The sequence below is a fragment of the Bos javanicus genome, chromosome 10 (assembly GCF_032452875.1).
Source record: "Bos javanicus breed banteng chromosome 10, ARS-OSU_banteng_1.0, whole genome shotgun sequence".
NCBI classification, from domain to species: Eukaryota; Metazoa; Chordata; class Mammalia; order Artiodactyla; family Bovidae; genus Bos; species Bos javanicus.
The window spans coordinates 72447455-72471662 of record NC_083877.1 but is presented as its reverse complement, the minus strand read 5'-3'; the positions used below and the strand labels follow the sequence as shown (position 1 = coordinate 72471662).

Sequence of the window (24208 nt, the reverse complement as noted above, 5' to 3'; positions counted from 1 at the left end):
CCTCCCACTTCTGGCCATGATTTTACCTACAGGCCCTCAGGTGGTTTATATCTCCAAATTAAATAATGTCACAGCAAAAAAAAAAACAAAAATGTAGTTTCAAAATCATGGCTCAACCAAAATCTTGTTCCAGAATCAAGATTCCACCTTCCCCTCCTTCTTGGTCTATCAATTTATTTATCTTACCTGACTGCTTGGATTTGTGACCATGTATTCAACTTGCTCTGTGACACCTGTAATCTCCTCTCCCTTCATTGCCTGACTAGACTTTTGACTAGTCACATTACCTTTAGAATAAATGTAAGCTGAATGTCTTACTGCTTGTTGTCCAACTGCCTGTCCGAAACCAAATATCTAAGTATAGCCAGATTTCTACATACCTGCACACTTGCCCATTTTTGCAAATTTGTTTTCAGTTCATCTTCTCAGTCTATATCCTAACTTTTCTGCTTTACCTTAGCACTCCCCAAATTATCATCTTTTCAGCTAAAATCTATAGCCATTCAGGGTTGCTATTACATACAAAGTACAATGAATACAATTAGAATAAAAAAGCAATGGTTCCAAGGCACTAAAAGATATCAGAAAAAAGGCTAAATTGTGTTCTGTATGTGCTACTCGCTATGATAAACAGTCGAAATAAAAGGTTTTGAGTTTTTCTCAGTTAATAAAGAAATAAAAAGAATTAGAATACTCTATTCCTCAGAAATTTGAATTGTCTAAAAAATGTACAATATAAATATTTTACAGAGTAATAAATTTTATTATAATTCTATTTTAAGAAATAATATGAGTATAGCGTGGCTCTCAGGTTTGAGAAAAGAATAAAAAGATAATTATTTAATTCTCTTGGGCTTGCTCTAATTTTCATAGTCTATAACTTCTGTATTATTTCCAAACCTAGATTCAGACCAGATCAGTCGCTCAGTCGTGTCCGACTCTTTGCGACCCCATGAATCGCAGCACGCCAGGCCTCCCTGTCCATCACCAACTCCGAGAGTTCACTAAGACTCATGTCCATCAACTCAGTGACACCATCCAGCCATCTCATCTTCTGTCGTCCCCTTCTCCTCCTGCCCCCAATCCCTCCCAGCATCAGAGTCTTTTCCAATGAGTCAACTCTTCCCATGAGGTGGCCAAAGTACTGGAGTTTCAGCTTTAGCATCATTCCTTCCAAAGAACACCCAGGGCTGATTTCCTTCAGAATGGACTGGTTGGATCTCCTTGCAGTCCAAGGGACTCTCAAGAGTCTTCTCCAACACCACAGTTCAAAAGTATCAATTCTTCGGCGCTCAGCCTTCTTCACAGTCCAACTCTCACATCCATACATGACCACAGGAAAAACCATAGCCTTGACTAAACGGACCTTTGTTGGCAAAGTAATGTCTCTGCTTTTTAATATGCTGTCTAGGTTGGTTATAACTTTCCTTCCAAGGAGTAAGCGTCTTTCAATTTCATGGCTGCAGTCACCATCTGCAGTGATTTTGGAGCCCAAAAAAATAAAGTCTGACACTGTTTCCCCATCTATTTCCCATGAAGTGGTGGGACCGGATGCCATGATCTTCGTTTTCTGAATGTTGAGCTTTAAGCCAACTTTTTCACTCTCCTCTTTCACTTTCATCAAGAGGCTTTTGAGTTCCTCTTCACTTTCTGCCATAAGGGTGGTGTCATCTGCATATCTGAGGTTATTGATATTTCTCCCGGCAATCTTGATTCCAGCTTGTGTTTCTTCCCGTCCAGCGTTTCTCATGATGTACTCTGCATATAAATTAAATAAACAGGGTGACAATATATAGCCTTGACATACTCCTTTTCCTATTTGGAACCAGTCTGTTGTTCCATGTCCAGTTCTAACTGTTGCTTCCTGACCTGCATATAAATTTCTCTAGAGGCAGATCAGGTGTTCTGGTATTCCCATCTCTTTCAGAATTTTCCACAGTTTATTGTGATCCACACAGTCAAAGGCTTTGGCATAGTCAATAAAGCAGAAATAGATGTTTTTCTGGAACTCTCTTGCTTTTTTCATGATCCAGCAGATGTTGGCAACTTGATCTCTGGTTCCTCTGCCTTTTCTAAAACCAGCTTGAACATCAGGAAGTTCACGGTTCACCTATTGCTGAAGCCTGGCTTGGAGAATTTTGAGCATTACTTTACTAGCATGTGAGATGAGTGCAATTGTGCAGTAGTTTGAGCATTCTTTGGCATTGCCTTTCTTTGGGATTGGAATGAAAACTGACCTTTTCCAGTCCTGTGGCCACTGCTGAGTTTTCCAAATTTGCTGGCATATTGAGTGCAGCACTATCATAGCATCATCTTTCAGGATTTGGAATAGCTGAACTGGAATTCCATCACCTGCACTAGCTTTGTTCATAGTTATGTTTTCTAAGGCCAACTTCACTTCACATTCCAGGATGTCTGGCTCTAGGTCAGTGATCACACCATTGTGATTATCTGGGTTGTGAAGATCTTTTTGTACAGTTCTTCTGTGTATTCTTGCCATCTCTTCTTAATATCTTCTGCTTCTGTTAGGTCCATACCATTTCTGTCCTTTATCAAGCCCATCTTTGCATGAAATGTTCCTTGGTATCTCTGATTTTCTTGAGATCCCTAGTCTTTCCCATTCTGTTGTTTTCCTCTATTTCTTTGCATTGATCGCTGAAGAAGGCTTTCTTATCTCTTCTTGCTATTATTTGGAACTCTGCATTCAGATGTTTATATCTTTCCTTTTCTCCTTTGCTTTTCGCTTTTCTTTTCACAGCTATTTGTAAGGCCTCCCCAGACAGCCATTTTGCTTTTTTGCATTTCTTTTCTATGGGAATGGTCTTGATCCCTGTCTCCTGTACAATGTCACGAACCTCATTCCATAGTTCATCAGGCACTCTATTTATCAGATCTAGGCCCTTAAATCTATTTCTCACTTCCACTGTATAATCATAAGGGATTTGATTTAGGTCATACCTGAATGGTCTAGTGGCTTTCCCTACTTTCTTCAATTTAAGTCTGAATTTGGCAATAAGGAGTTCATGGTCTGAGCCACAGTCAGCTCCTGGTCTTGTTTTTGCTGACTGTATAGAGCTTCTCCACCTTTGGCTGCAAAGAATATAATCAATCTGATTTCAGTGTTGACCATCTGGTGATGTCCATGTGTAGAGTCTTCTCTTGTGTTGTTGGAAGAGGGTGTTTGTTATGACCAGTGCATTTTCTTGGCAAAACTCTATTAGTCTTTGCCCTGCTTCATTCCATATTCCAAGGCCAAATTTGCCTGTTACTCCAGGTGTTTCTTGACTTCCTACTTTTGCATTCCAGTTCCCTATAATGAAAAGGACATCTTTTTTGGGTGTTAGCTCTAAAAGGCCTTGTAGGTCTTCACAGAACCATTCAACTTGAGCTTCTTCAGCGTTACTGGTTGGGGCATAGACTTGGATTACTGTGATATTGAATGGTTTGCCTTGGAAACGAACAGAGATCATTCTGTCATTTTTGAGATTGCATCCAAGTACTGCATTTCAGACTCTTTTGTTGACCATGATGGCCACTCCATTTATTCTGAGGGATTCCTGCCCGCAGTAGTAGATATAATGGTTATCTGAGTTAAATTCACCCACTCCAGTCCATTTCAGTTCGCTGATTCCTAGAATGTTGACATTCACTCTTGCCATCTCTTGTTTGACCACTTCCAATTTCCCTTGATTCATGGACCTGACATTCCAGGTTCCTATGCTATATTGCTCTTTACAGCATTGGACCTTGCTTCTATCACCACTCACATCCACAGCTGGGTATTGTTTTTGCTTTGGCTCCATCCCATCATTCTTTCTGGAGTTATTTCCCCACTGATTTCCAGTAGAATATTGGGGACCTACTGCCCTGGGGAGTTTCTCTTTCAGTATCCTATCATTTTACCTTTTCATACTGTTCATGGGGTTCTCAAGGCAAGAATACTGAAGTGGTTTGCCATTCCCTTCTCCAATGGACAACATTCTGTCGAATCTCTCTACCATGACCCACCCGTCTTGGGTTGCCCCACGGGCATGGCTTAGTTTCATTGAGCTAGACAAGGCTGTGGTCCTAGTGTGGTTAGATTGACTAGTTTTCTGTGAGTATGGTTTCAGTGTGTTTGCCCTCTGATGCCCTGAATAATTATGGCAAGTTTAACTGATGTTTTAGCAATTTCAGACTTTGTAGCATCTCTAAAATCTTATTTAAGAAAACAGAAACAGGAGGGACATATGTATACTTATGGCTGATGCATGTTGATGTATGGCAGAAACCAACACAATACTGTAAAACAATTATCCTTCAATTAAAAATAAATAAATTTTTAAATGAAAAAACAGAAACAATGCTTTCTTTTGATGAAAGCTTCGTTTAGACTAATCACAAGAGAAAGAATAAGCACCAAGATTACTCTACCTTCTGATTCTACAGTAACACTGAATAACAGAATGTCACTTCAACATTCAACTATTTCATAGTATTTTCAAATTAGTGCATGCACAGAATCATAAATGGTGAATAAACAACTTATGGCTTTAATCACCATGGATACAGATAATGGAAATTCTATTTTTTAAAACTGAGTATTGTTCTCATTTATTCTAATACATCATCAACATACAGAAAATATATACACATATACATATACCTTTCTTTCCAGCTATAAAGGAGTAGTACCTCTATTCATCATATTTTTCCTAAGACAAAATGTTTATTACTTAAGTATGTCTTTTAGGTACAATGGAAAGTAATTAGGTAAACATCAACTACCACAACAAAATTTGTCAGAGACTTTTATATGAAATATTCTCTTAAGCATCTAAAAGATAAAAGCATACAGGCTAGCATACCAAAGTACAAGCATTAAATACATACCAATTTCTTCCACTTCTTCCAGGAAATCATTATATTCTCTAAGACTAGGAAAGTCTTCTTCCCTTTTATTGTATCTTTAAGAAGAAAAAAATGAACATATTACATATCACTTGCTTTTAATATCATCTAACTGGTTTGTTCTTACCTAATTCATACATGATAAATAAAAAAGAACTGCTTATGGTGTAAAACAGTTTTCTTGACACCAGGTTTGTAACTAGACCAAGAATGTTGCTTTTAAATTCTTTTGACTACAGAGAAGGAGTAGAGTGAAGAGAATGGTACAATATGTAAAATCCTAAGACAAGGGAAAAATAAAGAAATTAGAACACTGAAGAAATGGGAGATGAGCTTAAACAGGTCTATCATTGGAATATTTGGTTTTTTATATCGTTTACTTCTAATAAATAGATTCACTAATTTCCAGAAAGAGGACACCTTCCTATTTTTCATGACCGTTATAATCTAAAGAATGCTAGATAAAGACAAGTTATAAACAATGTGAAACTTTTCTGGTGGCCCAAGAGTTAAGACTCTGCACTTGCAATACAGAAGGCACAGATCTGATCCCTGGCTGAGGAACTAAGATCTCACATGGCAAAAAAGAAAGGAAAAAATGTATAAATAATGTAATGTGCCTGTGAAAAATTAGAAAATCAAAGGGCTTAATGATAAAAGATAAGAATCTAAGAGAACCTACTTATGGCTGATTTACGTTGATATATGGCAGAAACCAACACAACATGATAAAGCAACTATCCTCCAGTTATAAATAAATAAATTTAAAATAAACAAAAAAACAAAAAGAATCTAAGAGAGACTATCTCTAAGAAGTAATCCAAAAAATAAAAGAGCAACTTGGATTATTGATAAAGTACCCAGAAAGATGCTGCTAAAAAACCGGTGAACAAAGTTGAAATGTAGACCACCTAGATACATATTAATTCTAACCATAACCTAAAAAGTAATAAGGTGGCTTACAGCAAAAGGAGAGATAAAATTCAAAACTATTAACAAAAAGTAAAAAATTAAATAAGAGAAAAAGAACACTAGAAATATTTATGTACCCATATACACACAGAGAGATGTATCAAAATAAATTGTTCAGTTCAGTTCAGTAACTCAGTTGTGTCCGACTCTTTGCGACCCCATGAATCGCAGCACGCCAGGCCTCCCTGTCCATCACCAACTCCCAGAGTTCACTCAAACTTATGTACATCGAGTCAGTGATGCATCCAGCCATCTCATCCTCTGTCGTCCCCTTCTCCTCCTGCCCCCAATCCCTCCCAGCATCAGAGTCAACTTTTCCAATGAGTCAACTCTTCACGTGAGGTGGCCAAAGTACTGGAGTTTCAGCTTTAGCATCAGTCCTTCCAAAGAAATCCCAGGGCTGATCTCCTTCAGAATGGACTGGTTGGATCTCCTTGCAGTCCAAGGGACTCTCAAGAGTCTTCTCCAACACCACAGTTCAAAAGCATCAATTCTTTGGCGCTCAGCCTTCTTCACAGTCCAACTCTCACATCCATACATGACCACTGGAAAAACCATAGCCTTGACTAGACAAACTTTTGTTGGCAAAGTAATGTCTCTGCTTTTCAATATGCTATCTAGGTTGGACATAACTTTCCTTCCAAGGAGTAAGCGTCTTTTCATTTCATGGCTACAGTCACCATCTGCAGTGATTTTGGAGCCCCCAAATATAAAGTCTGACACTGTTTCCACTGTTTCCTCATCGATTTCCCATGAAGTGATGGGACCGGATGCCATGATCTTCATTTCCTGAATGTTGAGCTTTAAGCCAACTTTTTCAGTCTCCACCTGCACTTTCATCAAGAGGCTTTTTAGTTGCTCTTCACTTTCTGCCATAAGGGTGGTGTCATCTGCATATCTGAGGTTATTGATATTTCTCCCGGCAATCTTGATTCCAGCTTGTGTTTCTTCCAGCCCAGCGTTTCTCATGATGTACTCTGCATAGAAGTTAAATAAGCAGGGTGACAATATACAGCCTTGACGTACTCCTTTTCCTGTTTGGAACCAGTCTGTTGTTCCATGTCCAGTTCTACCTGTTGCTTCCTGACCTGCATACAGATTTCTCAAGAGGCAGGTCAGGTGGTCTGGTATTCCCATCTCTTTCAGAATTTTCCACAGTTTATTGTGATCCACACAGTCAAATTGTAGCTAACCCTAATTTTCTCTAATAGCTTTCAATAACAGATGTTACCTCCTCGGGTCTTATCTAACATCACTAACTCACAACAATATTTAGTCCCTAACTTCACAGCATTTTCCCCAATTTATAATCACGTATTTGTTTTGTTTGCCTATTTTAATGCTATCCAAGCTACTATACTGTAAGCATTACAAGAGCAAGGTATGTAGCTATTACACTCATTTCATACGTGTGTGTGTGTGCGCACGCACTCACGCTCAGTCACTCAATCATGTCCGACTCCTTGCAACTCCATGACTGTAGCCTGCCAGGCTCCTCTGTCCCTGGGACTTTGCAGGCAAGAATACTGGAGTGAGTTTCCTGGGGATCTTCCCAACCCAGGGATGGAATCCAAGTCTCTTATGTCTCCTATACTGGCAGGCAGATTCTTTACCGCTACACCACCTGGGAAGCCATTTCGTACTTAAGGCCTAATATGCATAACACTGTTTGTACAGAGTAGGTTCTCAATATATATTTACTAAGTACATTAAAGAATAAATAAAGCAAATAAATTGTGAAGCCATGAATTCAGAAGGTTTACTCTTTGGGAGTTCTCTGGTGGCCTAGTAGTTAGGATTCTAGGCTTTCACTGCTGTGGCCCAGGTTCACTCCCTGGTCAAGAACTGAGATTCTGCAAGCCACACAGAGCAGCTAAAAATAAAAAATAACTATTTTTCAATAAAAAAGATTTACTCTTCTCTAACAAAGGTTAGATAATATTATTGAGTTCTCAAAGAACTTAATAAATTTTTAACATTGAACAAATCCATACATCAATTTATACTTACTCACCAAACTGTCCACATTTCTACAAGTAAATAATTACATCAATTATAGAAATAACTGTCAAAATCTTTGTGAACTGAATTATTCAAGCATTAACACTTACATCTTTAGCACTTTTTTCCGAATCTCAACTTCCTTGTCAACAGTAGGATCTTCAAAGAGCTGTACCCTGAAGTTGCTCTTTCGAAGTGGAGTGCCACACTCAGGACAGTTTCCAGCTCCTCTCACAAAGAGTAAATCCACACAACTTTCACAGCTGTAAGGAGAGAAATACAACATAACTTTTAAGCTAGTATTCAAATTGGCAATAAGTCTGTATACAGTTTGCCTTTTTCCAGTTTTGGTGTTCATTTGAGGGAGAGGAGGCACAGGAAAATTAATCATTACTACCTAAAATTTTTATTGAAAACCTTTAGGAAAAAAGCATTTTCATTTAGAGCCTACTTCAGACATAGGTGGTCCAAGGTTCACCAGTATAATCTTACAAATGAAAAAAATACACAAATTTTGGAAAATTGATTTAGGATCTAGGAGGATTCAGATAGCAGGATAGGGAGAAGTCAAAGAGCATACAAAAGAGCAGACTAGGATCAAGTCCACTCTCAGACCAGTATCACCCTCAGACCTGGCAGGGACCTGCACTTTAGAGAACCCTGCATACCATAATCACTAAAATGAAGACCTTTCCCCTACTTTCAGCCTGGTAAGGAAGTTCTTTAAAGTTCAGTAAGCAACTGAGTCAGTGGAAGTTACTCAAAAGGGAGAGAAGTGCTGGCTGAAGGAGGCCCCTCAGGGCAGAGGATAAAGAACTGAGACTGACCCCATATATGTGCACAAAGGAGAAAAAATCACCACAGCTTCTGCCCTGAAAATTTCAGAAAGAGTGGCTACTTATAAAATTTTTAATCAGTTAAAGCTGGCTGCCCTAAATCCACCAAAGTGATTACCCAGGCAAGCCAAATCTCCCAAATACCTGCATCCCTTCTTTCTCTCTTCTTGGCTAGTACAATTTGGGGAAGAGCTTAGAACTTCTTTAGAAGTCTTCAGTTTGAAAAGAAAGGAGTTGGCAAGGTTAACTCTGTAGGAGATTCCTGGGGGAACTGACAGTGTCAGTTCATATATTGTTTTAGAGGAGTCCAGGCACCACCCCATCATCCCTGCCCAGCCAGAGCAGATCCATCCTACTAATCAGATTAACAAGTGAAAAGCTGACCAGGAGCAAGCAGCAGCTTCAGCCTGTGGGCCTTAAAGATACAGGCTCCTGGGAACTCAGGATGCAGTGTTGTAACTAAGAAGATGTCGCTTGATTTATAACTTTTAAACATTTAAACATACTGGTATGTAGTCCTCTAGCTGTAATACTGCCCAACACAGTATATAAGGGCCACACCAACCCTAATCATTCCTTTCTTAGCATTATTTGAAGTTATTTATTTATTTATGTGTAACCAGCATTAGACTGGAAGGCAAGAATTTGACCTATCTTGTTCTATATCACCAAAAAATACATATATAACAGAAAGAAAAAGACAAATTCTAATAAGTAAGGGAAAGGCTGATTTCCTCCAAATACGTAGTTCACTAATGGAAAGCATGATACAGAGAAATAAGAATATTTAAGGTTGGTTATTAGTAAAACACTAACATTGACCTTGGCATGTTTCTATATTAAAATGGGGGCAGGGAGAGAATCATCGAAAAATACAGGCAAAAACTCCCTAAAAGGGAAAACAGAGCTCACAGTCATCATTATTCAAGATCAACAAAACCCCAGAAAATTCACTTGGGATTAGGAAAATTGGGAGTGGTACATTTCTCCTAATCTTTGTGGTTGGAGCAAATTAAATCCAAACAGAGAAGCTGAAACAGCACACTTTAGAGTGCAGGCCCTATACATACCCTAATTTTGTCCTGAACCATTGTTATGAAACCCTTCATCAAAACCTCTGGGGTTGGGACACATGGCTTTTTAAGGTTGGAGTTCATGTGTCTCCCTTTGCCTGGCAAAGTAATAAAGCTACCCTTTTTTACTTCAAAAAAAAAAGAAAAGAAAATGAGCACACTATATAACTACACTGATAAGGATGTTTATAGGCAAGGAGCTATCTGAAATACTCAAAATCATTGAGCTAGTATACAGAAATCAATATTCCATATAGTATTTCAAGGTCTTGGAGAGTAGACCCATTCAATAATTCAGTTAAAAAGGTAATAAAAACACTTCAGTATTTCTGAAAGTCATATTGTAATTACGGACATATTATTTGTTACCACAGTTTGTTCTACATCTCCAATTCTAATCTGCATCATAAGGATTCTAATCTAAATGATAAAGATTTCAGTAGCATTAAAAATATTTTAAATAATCTATGACCCATACAACTTTTCCCTTTCTGATTTTAATTGTTAAAAGAACAAATAATTATTTTTTTTAAGTTCAAATATAGAAGTATGTAGAGAAAAAACTCAAAGTGCTACTTCCTTCTCTTCTACATCTTACTTCCTACACGTTACATACAACTGTCAAGTTCGGCATTTACGTGGCCAGATATTTTTCTACACATTTACAAAATATGTATGTTCAAATTATATACATGAAAACTAATCTTATAAAAAAAGAAGAAAAAAAAAAGAAGAAGAAAACATTCCTAATTGCTGGTTCACTTCATCTGGCAACACAGCAACCAAAAGACAGTTATGTGGGCAATCTTTTGCCTCCAAGAGTGCTAGGAACTCTTTCAAACAAAATCTTGTATTCTGCAGAACATAGGAAAATTTGCTGAAAAAGCCTAAGTCCTTGGTTACTACCCATTCCCAAAGATGTTTTTATGGTTTTCTTTTGTTTTTTAAAAACCAGAATGGTGCCGGCCCTCTTTCCTCTCTGAAAAACTTATTTTTAGATTCTTTTTTCTATCAAGAATATTTAACCACTTATATTCCTCTGTCAAGATTTTCAATCAACTTGTTTCTTTACATTTTCAAAAGCAAACAAGTCAATTAAAAATCTTGACAAAGACTAGATACAAAAAACCTATAGCTAACATGGTACTTAACGGTGAGAAACTAGAAATTTTTCAACTAAAATCAAATACAAAGCAAGACTATATCCTCTCATTACTCCTTTTCAACATGACACTAGAAGTCTATGCTGATGTAGTAAGACAAGAAAAGGAAATAATGGACAGACAGATTGCAAAGAAAAACACAGAGCTCTCTTTGCATACAGATGACATGATTGTCTATACAGAAAATCCAAATGAATCAACAACAAAAAAAAACCTCTTAGAAATAATAATCCATTATAATTATAGCAAGGTTGCAGCATACAATATACAAAAGACTATCGCTTTCCTATATACCCCAACAAAGAACAAGTGCAATCTGAAATTAAAAACAGTATCATTTATGTTCCAGTTCCACTTCAGTTGCTAAATCATGTCTGACTCTTTGCGACCCTATGAATGCTACTGCTACTGCTAAGTCACTTCAGTCGTGTCTGACTCTGTGCGACCCCCAGAGATGGCAGCCCACCAGGCTCCCTTGTCCCTGGGATTCTCCAGGCAAGAACACTGGAGTGGGTTGCCATTTCTTTCTCCAATGCATGAAAGTGAAAAGGGAAAGTGAAGTCCCTCAGTCATGTCCAACTCTTTTAACCCCATGGACTGCAGCCTACCAGGCTCCTCCATCCATGGGATTTTCCAGGCAAGAGTACTGGAGTGGGGTGCCATTGCCTTCTCCTACTAACTCCCTAAGTCTACCCAAACCCATGTCCATTGAGTCGGTGATGCCACCCAACCATCTCATCCTCTGTCGTCCCCGTCTCCTCCTGCCCTCAATCTTTCCCAGCATCAGGGTCTTTTCAAAGGAGTCAACTCTTCCCATCAGGTAGCCAAAGTATTGGAGTTTCAGCTTCAATATCAGTCCTTCCAATGAACACCCAGGACTGATCTTCTGTAGGAGGGACTGGTTGGATCTCCTTGCAGTCCAAGGGACTCTTAAGAGTCTTCTCCAACACCACAGTTCAAAAGCATCCATTCTTCAGCACTCAGCTTTCTTCACAGTCCAACTCTCACATCCATACATGACTACTGGAAAAACCATAGCCTTGACTAGACGGACCTTTGTTGACCAAGTATTGTCTCTGCTTTTGAATATGCTGTCTAGGTTGGTCATAACTTTCCTTCCAAGGAGTAAGCGTCTTTCAATTTCATGGCTGTAGTCACCATCTGCAGTGATTCTAGAGCCCAGAAAAATAAAGTCAGCCACTGTTCCCAGTGTTTGCCCATCTATTTGCCATGAAGTGATGGGACCAGATGCCATGATCTTACTTTTCTGAATATTGAGCTTTAAGCCAACTTTTTCACTCTCCTCTTTCACTTTCATCAAGAGGTGCTTTAGTTCTTCATTTTCTGCCATAAGGGTGGTGTCATCTGCATATCTGAGGTTACTGATAGTTCTCCTGGCAATCTTGATTCCAGCCTGTGCTTCTTCCAGCCCAGCATTTCTCACGATGCACTCTACATATAAGTTAAATAAGCAGGGTGACAATATACAGCCTTGATGTACTCCTTTTCCTATTTGGAACAAGTCTGTTGTTCCATGTCCAGTTCTAACTGTTGCTTCCTGACCTGCATACAGGTTTCTCAAGGGGCAGATCAGATGGTCTGGTATTCCCATCTCTTTCAGAATTTTCCACAGTCTATTGTGATCCACACAGTCAAAGGCTTTGGCATAGTCAAAGCAGAAATAGATGTTTTTCTGGAACTCTCTTGCTTTTTTGATGATCCAGCGGATGTTGGCAATTTGATCTCTGGTTCCTCTGCCTTTTCTAAATCCACCTTGAACATCTGGAAGTTCATGGTTCACATATTACTGAAGCCTGGCTTGGAGAATTTTGAGCGTTACTTTACTAGCGTGTGAGATGAATGCAACTGTGCGGTAGTTTGAGCATTCTTTGGCATTGCCTTTCTTTGGGATTGGAATGAAAACTGACCTTTTCCAGTCCTGTGGCCACTGCTGAGTTTTCCAAATTTGCTGGCATATTGAGTGCAGTATTTTCACAGCATCATCTTTTAGGATTTGAAATAGCTCAACTGGAATTCCACCAGCTCCACTAGCTTTGTTTGTAGTGATGCTTCCTAAGGCCCACCTGACTTCACATTCCCGGATGTCTGGCTCTAGGTGAGTGTGAATGATCACACCATCGTGATTATCTGGGTCATGAAGATCTTTTTTATATAGTTCCTCTGTGTATTCTTGCCACCTCTTCTTAATATCTTCTATTTCTGTTAGATCCATACCATTTCTGTCCTTTATTGAGCTCATCTTTGCATGAAATGTTCCTTGGTATCTCTAATTTTCTTGAAGAGATCTCTAGTCTTTCCCATCTATTGTTTTCCTCTATTTCTTTGCACTGATCACTGAGGAAGGCTTTCATATCTCTTCTTGCTATTCTTTGGAACTCTGCATTCAAATGGATATATCTTTCCTTTTCTCCTTCACTTTTCGCTTCTCTTCTTTTCACAGCTATTTGTAAGGCCTCCTCAGACAGCCATTTTGCTTTTTTGCATTTCTTTTTCTTGGGGATGGTCTTTATTCCTGTCCCTTGTACAGTGTCACAAACCTCCACCCGTAGTTCATCAGGCACTCTGTCTATCAGATCTAGTCCCTTAAATTTATTTCTTACTTCCACTGTATAGTCATAAGGGATTTGATTTAGGTTATAACTGAATGGTCTAATGGTTTTCCCCACTTTCTTCAATTTAAGTCTGAATTTGGCAATAAGGAGTTGATGATCTGAGCTACAGTCAACTCCCGATCATTTATGTTAGCTCCCCAAATTTTGAACTTTTAAGTATAAATCTAACAAAATATGTACAAAATCTATATGAAAAAACTACAAAAGTCCCATGAATAAAATCAAAAAACAAATTAAATCCATAGAGAGATACTCCATATTCATGCACAGGTAGAGTTCATGGAAAGGAAGACTCAATATTTTGAGTTATCAGTTTTTACCATCTTAATGTATAGATTCAATGCAATTCAAATCAAATCAAATTGACAGGAAGTTACTGTATGGATATCAACAAACTGATTCTAAAGTTTACATAAAAAAACAAAAGGCTGGAATAGATACAATAATACTGAAGGAGAAGAACACAGTTGGAAAACAGATGCTACCTAACTTCAAGATTTACTCATAACTACAATAATCAAGACAGCGTGGTACTGGTTAAAGAACAGAGGAACAGACCAATGGAACAAAATAGCCCAGAAGTAGACCACATAAATAGAGTCAGCTGATCTCTAATAAAAGAGCAAAGACAATACAATGAAGCAAAAATAAGTCTCTTCAACAAACTGGACATCCACTGGAAAAAAAAAATGAATCTATACATGAACCTTCAGTTCAGTCGCTCAGTCATGTCCGACTCTTTGAGACCCCGTGAACCACAGCATGCCAGGCCTCCCTGTCCATCACCAACTCCCGGAGTCCACCCAAACCCATGTCCATTGAGCCTTACATCCTTAAAAAATTAACTCCAAACTTAACTCACAGGCCTAAATGAAAATGCAAAATTATAAAACTCCTAGAGTATAACACAGGATAAAAGCTATATGACTTTGGGTATGGTGATGACTTTATTGATACAACACCAAAGGCATGATCCATGAAAGATATAACTGATTAGCTAGATTTTTGTTTTAATTTAAAACTTCTGCTCTGCTAAAGACGATGTCAAGAGAGAAAAACTAAAAATAAAAACACCTGATAAAGGACTGTTATCTAAAATACATGGGAGAAAAAAATTCTTAAAAAGTGGACCAAAAACCTTAACAGACAACTCACTAAAGAAGATACAGAAGATACAGGCATACCTCATTTTATTGAGCTCTACTTTATTTCACTTTATAGGTACTGTGCTTTTTACAAATTGAAGCTTTATGGCAACTCTGCATTATCAGATGACAGCTAACATTTTTTAGTAATAGAGTATTTTTTAATTAGGGTATGTACTATTTTAGACATATGGCTACTATGCACTTAACAGACTACAATGCAGTGTAAACATAACTTTTATATGCATATTGGGAAACCAAAAAATTATCGTGATTCATTTTATTACAATATTCACTTCATTGTCGTGGTCTGGAACCGAACCCACAATATATCCAAGGTATGCCTATATACAGATTGCAAAAAATACATGAAAAGATATTCCACATGACATGGCATAAAAGAAATGCAAATTAAAACAATGAAATATACACTAATACCTATTATTATAAAATAGCCAAAACGCAATACTCTGACAACACCAAATGTTGATAAACATATGGTGGAACAGGAACTCTCATACACTGCTGGTGGGAATGCAAAATGGTACAGTCACTTTGGAAGACAGTTTGATGGTTACTTACAAAACAAAGCATGCTCTAACCATACAGTTCAGCCATTATACTCCCTGGTAGGTAATCAAAAAAGGTGAAAATTACATTCACACAAACACCTGCACAAATGTTTATAGAATCTTTGTTCATAATTGCCAGAACTGGGACAAAACCAAGATGTCCTTCAATAGATAAATGGATACACAAACTATGAAATATACAGACAACAGAATATTATTCAGCACTAAAAACAAATGAACTATGAAGCTATGAAAAGACACAAGAGAAACTTAAATGTATATTACTAAAGGAAAGAAATCAATCAGAAAAGCCTACATAGATTCCACCTATAAGACATCTTAGAAAAGGCAAAATTATGGAGACAATACACTTGATCTTAGCCAAAAGGCTGAAATGCAATTATGGAGACAATCAAAACAACATGGGTTGTGGTGGAGGAGACACAGTAATTTTAGAGCAGTGAAAATACTTTATGGTATTATAACGATGAACATATGCCATTATACTTTTGTCCAAGCCCACAGAATGTACAACACCAAGAGTGAATCCTAAGTAAACTGTGAACTTTGAGTGATAATGATGTGTCAATATAGGTTCATCCTTGGTTTAAAAAAAAAAGACAATTCTGATGAGTGATGTTGATAATGCGTATGTCAGAAATCTCTGTACCTTCCTCTCGATTTTGTTGTAAATTTAAAATTGCTCCTAACAGTATAAAAAACAATAAAGTCATTTTGGTTTTGTCTTTAAAAGAAAAGTATTATCAATGTTTGCTCAATGTCTATTAACATTTCATTTAGTCATTTTCAGTTTAGTCACTCCATCATGTCCAACTCTTTGCAACCCCATTGACAGCAGCACACCAGGCTTCCCTGGCCATCACCAACTTCCAGAGCTTGCTCAAACTCATGTACATCAAGTCAATGATGTCATCCAACTATCTCATCCTCTATTGTCCCCTTCTCCTTCCACCTTCGTGCTTTCCCAGCATCAGAGTCTTTTCAAATGAATCAGCTCTTTGCATCAGGTGGCCAAAGTATTGGAGTTTCAGCTTCAGCATCAGTCCTTCCAATGAATATTCAGGACTGATCTCCTTTAGTATTCACTGGTTTGATCTCCTTGCAGTCCAAGGGACTTTCAAGAGTCTTCTCCAACACTACAGTTCAAAAGCATCAATTCTTCTGTGTTCAGCTTTCTTTATAGTCCAACTCTCACATCCACACGTGACTACTGCCCCATAGCCTTGACTAGACAGACCTTTGTTGACAAAGTAATGTCTCTGCTTCTTAATATGCTGTCTAGGTTCGTCATAACTTTTCTTCCATTAAGCAAGCATCTTTTAATTTCATGGCTGCAGTCACCATCTGAAGTGATTTTGGAGCCCAGGAAAATAAAGTCTGTCACTGTTCCCACTGTTTCCCCATCTACTTGCCATGAGGTGATGGGATCAGATGCCATGATCTTCATTTTTTGAATGCTGAGTTTTAAGCCAACATTTTCACTCTCCTCTTTCACTTTCCTCAAGAGGCTCTTTAGTTCCTTCTCACTTTCTGCCATAAGCGTGGAGTCATCTGCCTATCTGAGGTTACTGATACTTCATCAAGCAATCCTGATTCCAGTTTGTGCTTCATCCAGCCAGCATGTCTCATGATGTACTCTGCACATAGTTAAGTAAGCAGGGTGACAATATACAGCCTTGTTGTACTCCTTTCCCAATTTGAAACCAGCCTGTTGTTCCATGTCCAGTTCTAACTGTTGCTTCCTGACCTGCATACAGATTTTTCAAGAGGCAGGTCAGGTGGTCTGGTATTCCCATCTCTTTCAGAATTTTCCACAGTTTATTGTGATCCACACAGTCAAAGGCTTTGGCATAATCAATAATGCAGAAACAGATGTTTTTCTGGAACTCTCTTGCTTTTTCAATGATCGAACGGATGTTGGCAATTTGATCTCTGGTTCCTCTGCCTTTTCTAAAACCAGCTTGAACATCTAGAAGTTCACAGTTCACGTACTGTTGAAGCCTGACTTGGAGAATTTTGAGCATTCCTTTGCTAGCGTGTGAGATGAGTGCAATTGTACAGTTGTCTGAACATTCTTTGGCATTGCCTTTCTTTGAGATTGGAATGAAAACTGACCTTTTCCAGTCCTGTGGCCACTGCTGAGTTTTCCAAATTTGCTGGCATATTGAGTGCAGCACTTCACAGCATTATCTTTGAGGATTTGAAAGAGCTCACCTGGGATTCCATCACCTCCACTAGCTTTGTTCATAGTGATGTTTCCTAAGCCCCACTTGACTTCGCATCCCAGGATGTCTGGCTCTAGGTGAGTGATGGTACCATCATAGTTACCTGGGTCATGAAGATCCTTTTTGTATAGTTCTTCTGTGTATTCTTGCCACCTCTTCTTAATATATTCTGCTTTTAGGTCTATACTGTTTCTGTCCTTTATTGTGCCCATCTTTGCATGAAATGTTCCCTTGGTATCTCTAATTTTCTTGAAGAGATCTCTAATCTTTCCCATTCTATTGTTTTCCTCTATTCTTTGCACTGATCACCGAGGAAGGCTTTCTTATCTCTCGCTATTCTTTGGAACTCTGGATTCAAAATTTAGTCATTTTAAATATCCAATAAACACTAAGGAAAATCAATTAATAAAATAATAGACAGGCTTGAGACTTGTTACCCAGATTGCTTTAAAACCTACCTCTTCAATTGCCTTAACCATAAAAGCAATACTAATCCATAAATTAACTTTCTTCTAGAAATGTTACTCAAAAATGTGAGGACATATGTGAATCCACTGTGAAAAAGTACTTATATCTCTTAAGATCACGCCATGGAAATTTTTTTATTCTAGAATGCATTTCCTTAAATGATAAATCTCGTATTTACCACATAAAGTTAGTTTTCTTACCAAAGACAACTCTAACTCTAGAATGCACTTCTTCAAAAAGATAAAGTATCACTGACCACACAAAAATTATTTTAAGTGATGTACTAAAGACATAATGATATAATTAAACTCCACTTTGGCATCATAAGACTTAGGTTGCCATCCAAGCTCTGTCTCTCACAATATGAACTCTGAGGAAGTCAAATTCTGTTTTATATCTAAGGTTTTTCCCAGTTTGATAATTCTAAATATCTTGGAGTGTTACACAAATTGTTAATTATTTTCCAAAGAGAAATAAATGTGTTTTCTCTCAATATAACTGATGTTTTATCAGTTTAAATTCTACATTATTGTTGGTGTTCAGTCACTTAAGTCATGTCCAACTCTGTGACCCATGAAGCCTGCCAAGCTCCTCTGTCCGTGGGATTTCCCAAGCAAGAATACTGGAGTAGTGTTTCCTTCTCCATTAAGTTTTCCATATCACTTATGATTACAAACTTTATCTATAGTACAGACTTTTCCTTAATACTTTAATTCCACCAAGAATATTGTAACCATGAGAATTCCCTGATGGTCCAGTGGTTAGGACTCCATGCTTACACTGCCAAGGACCCAGGTTTGATTTCTAGTCAGGGAACTAAGATCCCACACACCACACACATAACAAAGGGGGGAAAAAAGAACATTATAGCCTATAGTATTATATTTAGGGATGTAATATAGAAGGTTCTGGAGAAGGCAATGGCACCCTACTCCAGTACTCTTGCCTGGAAAATCCCATGGGCAGAGGAGCCTGGTAGGCTGCAGTCCATGGGATCGAAAAGAGTCGGACACAACTGAGCGACTTCACTTTCACTTTTCACTTTCATGCATTGGAGAAGGAAATGGCAACCCACTCCAGTGTTCTTGCCTGGAGAATCCCAGGGACGGGGGAGCCTGGTGGGCTGCCGTCTATGGGGTCGCACAGAGTCAGACACAACTGAAGCGACTTAGCAACAGAAGCAGCAGCAGCAGCAGCAGCAGCAGCATAGAAGGTCCTATGACAAATGGAATTAGCAATACAAGGCATAAGAAGACACAGATTCCCCAGGATCTCTTCAAAAGTTTATATAACTATGTATAATTTAATATATACTATAAACTCTAAGAGTTTACAGCAATTTTGCCCAAAAAATATATATTTTCAGCATTTGAAAAAACTGGTTCAATGCTTTTAAAAGCACATATTTTTAAATATATATACATACAAACACATAAATGTATGCACAAAAATATATACAGGTATACAGAGGAAGAGAGGGTCCTTTAGAGCAGTGGTCCCCAACCTTTATGGCACCAGGGACCAGCTTCATGGAAGACAATTTTCCATGGACCGAGGGGAGAGGGGAATGGTTTTAAAATGATTCAAGAGCATTATATTTATTGTGTACTTTATTTCTATTATTTATCTTTATATTACACTGTATACTTTATTTCTATTATTAATCTTTATTTCTGTTACATTGTGATATATAATGAAATAATTATACAACTCACCACATTGTAGAATCAGATCATCAGGCATTAGATTCTCATAAGGAGTATGCAACCTAGATTCCTCACGTGCACAGCTCACAGGAGGGTTCACACTATTAATATAATAATCTAATGCTGCAAGTGATCTGACAGGAAGGGGAGCTCAGGCGGTAATCTGAGTGATGGGGAGCAGCTGTAAATATAGATGAAGCTTCGCTCGTTCACCCATCATTCATCTCCTGCTGTGTGGCCCAGCTCCTAACAAGCCAAGGCTTAAAGTTTAACCGAGTTCTTACAGTGTTCCCTATGGGACATTTTCAGCTCCAGAAACAACGATCTCTAAGTCCACAAAGCCCAAAGTTACATGGATGCAAAACACAAATTCCCCAAGTAATGACTGGGTATACCACTGAGTGAAGCCACTCCCACTTCCATCCCTTGGTTCTAGGATAGACATATTTTACCTACTATTTTTTAGTCGCTAAGTCCTTTCTGACTCTTTGTAACCCCATGGGCGTAGCCAGCCAGGTTCCTCTGTCCATGGAATATCCCAGGCAAGAATACTGGAGTGGGCTGCCATTTCCTTCTCCAGGCATTTTCCCAACCTAGGAATTGAACCCATGTCCCCTACATTGGCAGGTGGACTCTTTACCACTGAGCCACCAGATAAGCCCATTTTACCTATTAGGGATTCTCAAAATAATGGTCATACCCATATAAATATTTATGGTACAGAAAGCATCCTGGAGGATTGGTGCCCACCCTTTTAGAGTATCACCTCCAATCCAGCATCTTAGTTGCATGTATGAGCCCATTATGAGCTTCCCTGGTGGCTCAGACAATAAAGCGTCTGACTGCAATGCGGGAGACCTGAATTTGATCCCTGGGTTGGGAAGATCCCCTGGAGAAGGAAATGGCAACCCATTCTAGTATTCTTGCCTGGAGAATCCCATGGATGGAGAAGCCTGGTAATCTACAGTCCATGAGGTCACAAAGAGTTGGGACACAACTCAGCGACTTCACTCATTCACTCACCAATCTAGAGTACAAGTGGAGCAGTTAGTGTTAAGATCAATGATTTCATGAACTTTCATGAAAACGTCACGTATCTTTTCCAATAGAGTGGGACTCTTGGTAAGAGAAAATGTTGCTCAAGATACCATACTGGTAAATTAAACACTGTGTTAAGTGTTCAGATAGTGGTGCTGGCCACAGCCTTAGGAGTATGAAAAGCACACTTCTATTCAGAATGTTGCTTCCCTTGTGGCTCAGCTGGTAAAGAATCCACCGGCAATGAGGGAGACCTGGGTTCAATCTCTGGGTTGGGAAGATCCCCTGGAGAAGAGAAAGGCTACCCACTCCAGTATTCTGGCCTGGTGAATTCCGAGGACTGTACAGTCCATGGGGTCGCAAAGAGTCGGACATGACTGATTAACTTTCACTACTACATTTAGAATGTTTGTTAACCCCAAACTAAACAAATTGCTCTCCCTCCCAGGACAAGGCAAGGTAGTTTTAGAGGCTGGTGCTTGACATTTCACACTATGATAGCCTTTACCCCACTGGTCAAGGAATCAATTTAGATTTCGAGCAAATACCATGTATGTCTCTTCCAATTATACATCTGAGAACTGAAGAAATGACTACTAGATGAGAACACAGAACCACTGTGAACTAAATCTGAGTCATGAAAATGAAAGTGAACATCCCTCAGTCGTGTGCAACTCTTTGTGACCCCATGGACTATACAGTCCATGGAATTCTCCAGGCCAAAATACGGGAGTAGGTAGCCTTTCCCCTCTCCAGGGGATCTTCCCAACCCAGGGATCAAACCCAGATCTCCCACACTGCAGGTGGATTCTTTACCAGCTGAGTCACCAGGGAAGCCCAAGAATACTGGAGTGGGTAGCCTATCCCTTCTCCAGTGGATCTTCCCAACCCAGGAATCAAACCGGGGTCTCCTGCATTGCAGGCGGATTCTTTACCAACTGAGCTATGAGCAAAGCCCTAAATCTCAGTCAAAATGCTATTTATTATAATTTTAGGTGATAATAATAAATATGAGTCTCATGCACCCCTATTCTAATAAAAGGATTACTTTTAGTCCCCACCAAACTGAATCACTGTAGGTGTTTGGGCAGAGCAAGCATGGAGGAGTAATTGAGCTAAATAATGACTCAGGATCCTATAAAGAATCAAAACTTCAACATCACCAGCTCAGGCCCAGCAAAGCCCTGAGACCTGTCCAGTATTCCTTGGACTGCTGTCAAAAGTATGAATTCTCAGATTTCTCTGGTCTTGTCCAGAACCGTCTTGTCCAGAACCCAGCCCATTAGGTTCAGCAGAGTAGATACAATCATGAAATGACTTTCCTTTCATGACTTTTCATGAAATGACTTTCCTTTCTCCAGAGGATCTTCCTAACCCAGGGATCAAAACCAGGTCTCCCGCATTGCAGGCGAATTCTTTACCAGCTGAGCCACAAGGGAAGCCCGTTGGGTGTAGAGGTAACCATAATGTTTTCCCAACATTTATTATGGAATGAGAATGAGGGGAAAAAAAAACAAAAAAAAGGACTTCACCAGGGGAATCAAAAATTCTACATAATAGTAAAGAATAACAGTTATAAATAAAAGGCTTTAAAGTATACATAAAATACATGACTTTAGCTAAAATACCTTTATCTGGATCACTTGACCTCCATCAAAATAAAAAATACATCAAAAAAAAAATCTAAGCAACTGGCAAACCTACCTTTAAATACATAATCTTATGTACAGAGTATCAAAAATGAGATTATATAAACTTTATAAATCTAGAGAGCTAATTTACTAAAGCTTTTTGTAGGCACATTCCTACTTCAACTACCCAAATTAATTTCTTAGAACACTATACAACTTCTAAACTGTCTCAAATGTAAGTACACCATTTTTCTCCATTACAAACGCACACACTCTATTCTCATATTCTCCAAGTCGCCCTCTGTGCCCATATATGGTGAATGATATACAGTATTCCCAATATATATGCATATTGTCCAAACACTTCAGCCAGTGTCATACTAATTATACATTCCACCATCTTTAATCTCATTTATGGACTCCACTAACTGTAGCCACTCCTCTCTTTCTAAAACAGTTTTCTATATCCTACATATGGTTGTCCTGTTTACCACTATTTCTATCATCATTTTTGCATCTTGAAAATTCTCATAAATGAGCCAGTCATTATCCTAGGCACTTAATTCCACGACTTCCTTAACCCCAATGATCTCTTGCCTCATCACACTTCAGTCACCCACCCTCATACCTTCAAACTCAATCTTGTCATTATCAGTAGATACATCTCTGGATTCTCTATTTCTAGCATCCAGTTATCTAAACACCTCTTCTCTTTTCAGATGTGCCAAGTCGCTTCAGTCATGTCCAGTTCTTTGCAACCCTATGGACTGCAGCCCACCAGGCTCCTCTGGCCATGGATTCTCCAGACAAAAATACTGGAGTGGGTTGTCATTTCCTCCTCCAGGGGATCTTCCTGAAGAGATCGAACCCGCGTCTCTTCTGTCTCCTGCAATGGCAGGTAGGTTCTTTACCACTAGCACTACCTGAGAAGCCCTCTCCTTTCAGACGACCTGCACTAAGTACCATCACTCTGTCCTCTGACCCCACAAGGACCTTCCCACTGACACTACTACTCTTCCCTATTCATCACCCCCTCAAGGTCCTAAATTACACAAGCTTAGATTTCAGCATCTAGTATTATAAGCAATCCTTTGCAAATACATTTAACTCACTTGCCCCCTCTCCTCTATTATACTCCTTATCCATTTGTTATTAAACCCATCTATCCACCAGTCCATGCCTATAACTGAGCTGGCTGGATTTTGCTGGAGAAACCATCATCCTTACAGACTGAATTCACTTTAAAGTTATTACCACAGATTTCTGATGAGCACTCAACACTTCCAGACATTCCTTCTACACTTTCTAAGTAAATTTATTTTCCCAAACTGAGAGAACTATTTCATACTTTCTCTTCTCGCCTCAGACTTCCAACACTTTCTATTCTCACCTCATTCATAGCTGGTGTCTTGGCCTCATACTATATTAATATGGGATGTGGTCAGACAAAAATCACCTCATTTCTAAACACTAATTCTATCAACCCAATTGCTTCTATATTATCTTTATGCACTACCTGCATGCCTTTAAAGTGAAAAAAAAAAAGTATTCTTGTTCTTATCTAGGGCCAGCCTCTTCCCTCCTCTTGTGCCTCCAACTCATTCCCAATCTCTACTCAAGTACTTTCATTCTGCAATTTTTCCCTTATTCTCCTGCATTATGAACTTATACCTCTCCTGAATCACTTCTATTGGAATATAAACACATCTCAGTATCAACAACCATTTTAAAGCACACACACACACACACACACACACACATTTTACTTTACATTCCTTTCCAGTTACCACCAATTTCTCTGCTCCCATTCACAGCAAAGTTGCTGAAGCAAGAG

At 38.7% G+C, this 24208-nt stretch overlaps 1 protein-coding gene across 3 annotated transcripts in view; it reads right to left on the bottom strand.

Annotated features, from left to right (window-relative positions):
* MNAT1 (MNAT1 component of CDK activating kinase) overlaps positions 1 to 24208 on the bottom strand; it is a 211721-nt gene that overhangs the window by 146524 nt on the left and 40989 nt on the right. For all 3 annotated transcript variants that reach the window (XM_061429062.1, XM_061429064.1, XM_061429063.1), the window contains exons 2-3: positions 7974 to 8126; positions 4873 to 4946 (exon numbers count right to left, since the gene is read on the bottom strand). In XM_061429062.1, coding sequence (XP_061285046.1) covers positions 4873 to 4946; positions 7974 to 8126 — 227 coding nt within the window. The remainder of the gene's footprint in view (positions 1 to 4872; positions 4947 to 7973; positions 8127 to 24208) is intronic.